This window comes from Diceros bicornis, chromosome 10 (assembly GCF_020826845.1).
Source record: "Diceros bicornis minor isolate mBicDic1 chromosome 10, mDicBic1.mat.cur, whole genome shotgun sequence".
Classification (NCBI taxonomy): domain Eukaryota; kingdom Metazoa; phylum Chordata; class Mammalia; order Perissodactyla; family Rhinocerotidae; genus Diceros; species Diceros bicornis.
Window position 1 is genome coordinate 7,582,511 of NC_080749.1, and position 8,632 is coordinate 7,591,142.

The following is an 8,632-nucleotide window of genomic DNA, read 5'->3' on the forward strand; positions in this document are numbered from 1 at the left end:
GTGCCTGATGTTATAGATATATAAATATTTTTATGTATTTGTCTTTTAAATTCTATAAAAAAGAAAAAGTAGAGTGACAAATCATAATTAAAATAATACTGGATTTTATATTTGCCCATGTATTTACCCTCACTGGAGATTTTATATCTTCAAGTATTTTGGAATTACTGTCTAGTATCCTTTTATTTCAACCTAAAGGATTCTCTTTTGTATTTCTCGTAAGGTAGGTCTAGTGGTAATAAACTCTTTCAGCTTGTTGTTTATCTTGAAATATTTTAATTTCTCCCTCAATTTTCAAGAGTAGTTTTGCTGGATATGGAATTGTTTGTTTTCTGTTTTTTTTTTCTTTCTTTCTATACTTTTACGTAGACCTTCATACCACCTTCTTACCGCTAAAGTTTCTTATGAGTAATCGGCTGATAATCTTATTAAGAATCTCTTATATGTGACAAATTGCTCTTCGCTTGCTGCTTTTGAGAAATGTTTCTCTGTCTTTGGTCATTTGATTATAATGTGTCTCCTTGTGGTCTCTGGGTTTTCCCTTTTAGAGTTCATTGTATGTCTTGGATTTGTATATTCAAATCATTCATCAACTTTTGGTAGGTTTTGTCTATTATTCTTCAAATAATCCTTTGCCTCTTTTTCTCTCTTTTCGCCTTCTTTAATTCCCATAATGTGTATTTTGGTCTTTTTGACGATGATTCACAAGTACCTTAGGTGCTGTTCATTTTTATTCTTCTTTTTTTCTCCTCAGATTTGACAATTTCAATTGCTTTATTTTCAAGTTCGCTGATTCTTTCTTCTGTCTGTTGAAATCTGCTGTCAAATCCCCATAATGATATTTTTTGTTTCTGTTATTATGCTTTTTAGCTCCAGAAATTCTGTTTGGGTCCTTTTTGTAATTTCTATTTTTCTGTTGACATTCTCATTTTTTATATATTTTTTTTTCTTTAGTTCTTTCTTTATTTTCCTTAGGTCTTTAAGCATATTTAAGACACTTGTTTGAAAGTATTTGACTCGTAAACTCACTGTCTGGGCTTGCTTAGTAATGTTTTTTGTCAATTTAGTTGTTCCTTTGAATTAGGCTTTTTTCCCCCTGCTTGTTTGTATGCTTTGTGATTTTTTTGGTTGTTATTGTTGAGAATTTGATATTTGACTACTATAACATAATAACTCTGGAAATAAGATTCTCTCTTTTCCCTGGATTTGCTAGTCTATTTTTGTTTGCTTCTTTGTTTTTGGAGGCTGTAGTACTCCTTTCTTTTTCAGACTTTTCCAAACTTTTTTTTTTTTTTTGCTGAAAAAGATTTGCTCTGAGATAACATCCATTGCCAATCTTCCTCTTTTTTGCTTGAGGAAGATTAGCCCTGAGGTAACATCTGTGCCAATCTTCCTCTATTTTGTATGTGGGTCGCTGCCATAGCATGGCTGATGAGTGGTGTAGGTCCACTCCTGAGATCCGAACCCTTGAACCCGGGCTGCCAAAATGGAGTGTGCCAAACCCAACCACTATTCCACAGGGCCTGCCCCTCCAAACTATTTTTACAAAGACTCTCCTTGTCATGTGTGATCACTTAAGTCTCTGTTCCTTTAGTTTTTGATCAGGTAATGTTTTGGCAGTGATTTTATTGAATGCCAAGAGATGAAACAAACAAAAAACACATAAAAACAAAATACCCAATATATTTATAAAAGAGAGAACAGCCTCTTCTCCTAGTGTTTTCAGATGGCCACTGTGTTGGCTAGTCCTTCACTCAGCTAAGTGTTCTCCGAGCTTATGGGTTGGCCGCGGTAAAAGCTTAAGCTCCTCTCAGGGCCTTTGTGAGCATGCTTCTTCCCTGGTCACGAGGGTGGCTTTCTAATTTCCTCTGTATATACAACAGCTTTCAAACGTTTTACTTTCCCACAGAATCTCAGGCCAGCTTCTCCTCCAGGCCTCTAGATGGTCTATTGTATTTTTTCATCCATAACCTCTTGCTCCAAGCATCTTTGGGTTTGTAGTCTTGCCCCAAGTCTTTGGGTCTTGTATCTTCTAAGATCAGTGCCTGCCACATTTCTCCCCTGCCTTCCAAATTATGCAAAACAGAAACATGTCTTGTACCAGTCATTCAGGTATCCTCCAGAAAGGTTAGAGCAATTGTACACAATAATTTTCAAATAAAGTCTGCTCTGTTATCTCTAGTATGGGGAAGTTTGCAAGGGAGTGGGACTCAGAACTGGGTTGGCACCTGCTCGAGATGAAAACCACTGCTGTGCTATGGAAAGGATGAGGCAAAGGCAAGTAAAAATACCACAATACTTTCCTACCATTTTGAAGAAAAATCTTGATTGGGCATTTGATTGATTGCTCTAAACTTTTGACTGTTTTCCAGAGCTCAGACAAAGTTGGTTTAGACATCTTCTTTTTTTTTTTAATGTTTCTACAGATGAAGAAGAGCATGGAGCTTCCTAGTTTACCACTTTGGTGGCTAAAAGTGTATTTTTAATGGTCATAAGAATTCAATTGTCTTGTCAGGTAATTATAAGATTGTGGGGATAGATAATTAAATTTTGTATATGTGGTCAAGATCGATATAGATATATATGATCATTGTAAGGTAAGCAGTGTGCAATGGGTAAGATTTGAAATTGTAACTTAAAGGTTGGTATGTTTGGAGGTCAGTGAGGACATCAAAATTAAATGATTAAAAACTTTAAGAAATTGGGGTAATTATTAGTATAATCAATGATGTGTTGTTATCAAAGAAAGGTGATTTTGTAATATTATGTATCCCAGCTAATGGTTGCAGGCTGAAACATATGCACTGTCCAAGGTTTACTATCTTTAAGTATCAAGATCACTCCAGGAGATAAGAACAGAGTCAGTCCATTACATGCTATAAAACTCTTTTCCCTTCTTTCTGGATAGGTCCAGGAACAATTAGATCCCTTGACACAAAGAAACCTTTCACATTACAGTTGGGGTGGGAGAAGTGGCACAGAATGTGTATGTAGGCTCACCTGGTCAATTACCTTAGCACCATGATATGAGGGGAATCTACCTTTATGTTCATATAGGTCCATTTAGATCAGGGTTCACAGCAAGGGAAGTTTCCCTGTAGGAATTTGAAGGCCCAAATGGACATAAGTATCTTAGAGATGGTAATATTTTATTTTTGATAGTGGTAGTACTTGATGATATTTGGTACAAGGGCTTGTATACGTAACACAAATATAAATCAGGACTTTAGACAAAGGATCACCAAACTTTTTCTATAAAGTGCCAAAGACTAAATATTTTAGGCTTTGTAATCCGTTAGGTCTCTGTCCACTACTCAACTCTGACTTACAGCACAAATGAAGCCATAGACAACATGTTAACAAGCAAACTTGGCTGTGTTCCAATAAAACTTTAACAAAAAGAGCATCAGGCAAGAGTTTTCTTATTGGCCACAGTTTGTCAACTCAGCTTTAGGCTAACAATCCAGTGTCCTTCCCATAACCAGTACATGAAATTCATCTGAGTTAAAAGGTCCCTCAGCACCATCCTGAGTATCTGATTCAGAATAAGAGAATGAAGTGCAGGACGATGCATTGTAATCATAGGGTCCATGTGACTTTTATGCACACTGAAGTTTGTGAACCACTGTACTATACCATGCTCCAAAGAGAAGATATATAGGAAAATTTTTTGTTATTCAGAGCATAAGCAGAAAGCATTTCTTGGGAGATCAGAGGTCAGAAGCAGCATTCAGTATCTCAGTCCTACAATTCTGCTACAAGAGAATTAACTAAAAACTGAGAAAGTTAAGAGGAGAAGCAAACTGAGAGAAAAATATCCCACATCATAAGTGATGCAAACTCTTTGTTCTCTTTCTAAATTTCACCAAATGCACTTGACTTAACAGATGTATAACAGCCTTTATCAACTTTTCAACCAAAAGATTCAGGTGTGAGAATTGCTGGAAGCTCCCTCCTAGCCATTCTCTGGAATTGTTTCATCTCCTTACAAGAAAATACATAGTGTAAGGTTAACTACAGGTCCATGTCTGAGAGAATGACTTGCCTGTCTACTTGAAATAAATAATAGTGGCATTCCTGTCCAACTGGCTCGGTTGCAACTCCAGCATAACAAACACCCAGCCTAAAAACCTGAGGAATCCTTATGGAAATGTAAATGAGTGGCACCATAAAGAATAACATCCAGCACCTACTTCCCAAGTGAATTTCCCTAACCCAAGGAGAAATAACAAACTCATTGTGTGTTTTGCTTTGTTTTAAATGAAACATGTTTAGGTAATGGGAAATACAGAGCCTAAGACCATGGGCCACTTTAGATGACTGTTCAATATGATACATTGCCCTTCTTTAATGGTATCCTCTCTATAATTAATAATTATATTAAGTAGTTAAAAAATTCAATGCACATGTTTAACCACTGTGGTTTCCACAGCATAAAATATTAATCTTCATTCAATGGACATATAACACTATACTAATTGTTATGCACAAAGTCACAACAGAATTAACACTTCTCTGCCTGTAAATGATTGCTGATGATAGAGGTAATAGAGGTGAACCTACCTATGTGTCATATCATTTCCACATGTGTCATTCACAGACCGTAGTGTCAACTCTATCTAGTGAGATTTAAAAGAGGCAACACATATGCAGTCTGTAATTAAGCAGTTGTCTAACAAATGTAGTAACTGTGTTCAAGAATTGGCTATTACTGGTAGATACTATATGTATTAATAGGACCCAGGGGCTATGTGAGATTAGTCAATAAGCACAGAGATGCAAGGTAAAGGAAACTGGAATTGTGCATTAAAACTTATTAGCTCTGTGACTTTGAGCAAATAAATCTTTTGCATATATGTCTTTCCAACTTTTTTCAAAAAGGAAATAGAACCTGCTCAGCCATTCTCTGGCTTTGTTATGAGGATCTAGTGAGAAGCTATGAGAAGATTCTTAGACAAAATGTGTTCTTCCACAAATTTAGGTTATTATAAAGATGTTGGACATCAGATAGCGGAGCATAGATATGTTTTGCCAAGGGAGTCTACAAAGATCTAGCAATTTACCCATCTTGTTCTTCTGTCTTTAAGATCTTTTAAAGTTTTTCATCTCAGCTTGGGGGAAACTTATGAAGAAAATGACAAAATGAATCGAAACCACGACAGTGATACATTATTAAAACCCATTTATTTAATTCAACAGATAAATTTACGTCTTCTTTTAGTCTGTTGTATATAAAACTGTATCTTCATTATAGCAAAATGATTGAAAACATGGAGTCATCTGAATAGAGTGACACTGCCAAACACCTCCAAAGCACCATGGACAGCACTCTAGCTTTCAGATACCCAAAAAGAGTAAGCTCTGTTCTCAAAAAGCTCAGATTTGTAACAAAAACACTGTTGTCAATAACAAATACATTTTAAACTGTATTATATTAGTCCAAAGGGCAAGTGGCTATTTTTTTATGAGGAAAAAATTTGTACAAAAACCTTTTATCAAAAAGGGAAACAGTTGCAAACAGCATCCAAAAGTATGGGCATGCCTATCAAAGAAAAGATGTGGTGATAATTAGTGTATGGAAATCTCATAAGGTTAGAGTGAACATTAATTGAGAAAATCTTACGTAAATCACTTTAACATAACCCATGACCCATAAAAAGGAATCAATAAATATGATGATGATGATGATGATTATGCTCATGACAGTGATGATGGTGCTGATGGCAATGATGTTGCTGCTGCTGCTGATAGTAGTGATGATGATGATTATGAGGATGATGCACATGATAATGATGACAATGGTGAGGATGATGAGCACAAAGATGGCACAGTGTGGTTTCCAAATGCTAATGATGACTGTCTGATAGGACAAATTTCTTACAAAATCTCTCTAGGAATAAATTATATTGACTTGAGCAGTCAGGGTCCCAAAATGTTTGGATTTAGACATAAGCGGCCTCAAAACAACTGGTTCAGAATATACCCAATTGAAGGAAGTAGTATTAACATTGTTTCCGTTTTGGTCATTATTTCCATGTGAAACAAGATTTTTGTCAATAACTACGATCAGAATAAAGTGCCAAAAAAAGTAAGTCATTTGAATTCTTCTCTGTTTCATGTGAAATATAAATCTCCAATTTAAAAAATTTTACCAAAAGAAAGCAATTTTATTAAATTTTATTTCAATTAAGGAAATATGATAATAAATTGTTTTGAGTTAAAAATATGTTTGTAAATAATTTATTTAATTTTTTGCATTCCAAAATAAAACTTGATAAACCTATATTGACCAGGCAATATTTTTTCCTGTTTCACTCTTTTATGAAATCCAAATTTCTGGAAACAAAAGTCAGCATTCTGTCAACAAACATGTTTAATCTAATTTTGTACTTAAATGATTGATATCATGTTCTTGCATTCTCTAGACAAAGTCATGAATAAATGGTAAGATACCACAGAACAAGTTAGTAACTTTCCGTATACCCTATTCAGCCCTGCCCGTAATACAATAACAAACACATTGTAAATTCTCCTCACCTATAAGTGTGGATGGATGAATGAATGACTGTTTCTCAGATGACTAGAGAAATTAGGGGCAAATGCATTTTTTCTTTCTGACTATAAGAGCTATGCACTTTTATTTAGGAAAATTTAGACATTAGAAATGTACGTGAAGAAAGAAAATATTACCGCAAATTACAGTGTTAACATCGGGTTGTTTTAGTCTGGCTCACTTAGTCTGTGTGTGTGTGTGTGTGTGTGTGCGCGCGCGCGCATGTGTACACATATATAATTAATATTGAGTCACAGCTTGTGTTACTTAACCTTCTTGCTTATATATCCACTTTAAGAACAGAATAGGTGGAACATTTAGAATGTTTTAAATTTTTTAATGATAAATAATGTTGGAAAAAATAATTCTATATCTTTTGTATAGATTCTCAGAAGTGGAATTTTGAGGAATAAATATTTCAAATATTTATATTCGTATCTACCTATTTATCATCTATCCAAATTATGTAGAAGATATTTGAACCAATTTACACTACCACCAGCAGCCTATGAGAACATTACTTACGCAATAAACACATTAGAATTTTTTAAAGTGTGCATTCCACATGTGAAAAAAAATATCACCTCATATGTGCATTTCTAAGCTCTTAAAAACTGGAGAAAGATTGAGGGAGAGAGAGATACCAAGAGACATAGATTGCAGATTCATTAGGATGGATACATGTTTGCTATTTTTTCACTTTATTTCCCAATTGTTCCTCACCTTGCCCTTCCTCCTCTGTATTTGGGAATTTGTTTCCAAGTATCTTCGTTCATTATGTGACAGTTTGGGCTTCAGATGTGTATTTTTTTCATTATGCTGCATTTTGAGGAAGGCTGCATGTTTCTTCCAGGTACACTGCTCTGTTAATTTTGACAAGTAACATTTCAGCCAGTAATGTGACAGTCTTTGTTTCAATTAACTTTATTTGAATCTAAGTAAGCATAGAATTCATCATAGAAATATATAGTTGCAAACATTCTTTCAATGCTGTCAATGTTTAATCCATCCTTTTAAACTAGAACTGGCTGAAATGACTGTTTCCAGATGTAAAATCCAGTTGTTATGAATCTTTATCCAACACAGAATAGTCCCAAGTTTCAGAAACAAGTTCACATGTGACACTTGGTGATTCATCAATCATTTTATTCTCTTTCTTAGTCACAGCAATGCTTTGTTTATGCAGCAGTGTTACAGAATGATGTGTTCCATAAAAGTTAATTTCTCAGATAACTGAAGCTTCATATTTTAGGTAACAGAGCTTTTGATATTTTCATAATTTTTGGTGAAAATCTGTATAAATGCATTTCATGTCTCCATGAGTTAACAAGCAGTGCATTTTTTCTAAAAAGGTAGCAAATGATTATTGAAGTGGTAAGGATTTAGAGTTAATTACACATGAATATTGACTCCAAATTTATATTTACCAACTTTAAATATTTGGTAAGATATTTAACCACTTGAAGGCCTCATTTTCTTCATCTGTTAAAAGAATAAACAATAATTATTTTTAAGAGTATTGTGAATATTAAGTGAGATAGTAAGTGTAAGGGACTTAATGTGGTCGTTGGCTAGTAAATATCATTTACTCTACATTTGATTCATCCCCTCTTAACTCCCAGTGTTAAAAATGTGCTGCCTATCTAACACACACAATGAATTTTGCCTGGCACTGTGATAATGAAGAATAAGACAATTCACTACCCCTTAGCCAGAGAGCAAGGGCAATATAGTAGCAGAAGTAGAAACATAATTTCAACTCTGAGGAACTATTGGAGGGGAGGCAAAAACTTTATCTCTACCGTTTTTTGGTTGCTGACTGCACCTGAAAATTAAATTGACATAGATAGATTGGCACCACATAAATATACAAATTTATTTAATGTAAGTTTTACATGACACGAGAACCCTCATAAGGAAACGAATATCCAAAGAAGTGGCAAAACCTAAATGCTTTTATACTAGGTTAAACGAAGAGTGGAAAAGTAACAAAAATATATGGAGAGGTGAAAGGAAAATAAAAATTATTTTAACAAGTTCTATTTGTACAGAATTTTCTTGGTTTTGACTCTCTGTCAA

The 8,632-nt window shown here is 34.4% G+C and overlaps 1 protein-coding gene across 1 annotated transcript; it reads left to right on the forward strand.

Moving 5' to 3' along the window:
* Positions 1-2,611: 2,611 nt before the first annotated feature.
* On the forward strand, positions 2,612-6,040 carry LOC131411050 (secreted acidic protein 2-like). Its single transcript, XM_058549743.1, has 2 exons — positions 2,612-2,615; positions 5,661-6,040. The coding sequence occupies exons 1-2, from the start codon at positions 2,612-2,614 to the stop codon at positions 6,038-6,040; spliced, it is 384 nt and encodes a 127-aa protein (XP_058405726.1).
* The last annotated feature ends 2,592 nt before the right edge of the window (positions 6,041-8,632 follow it).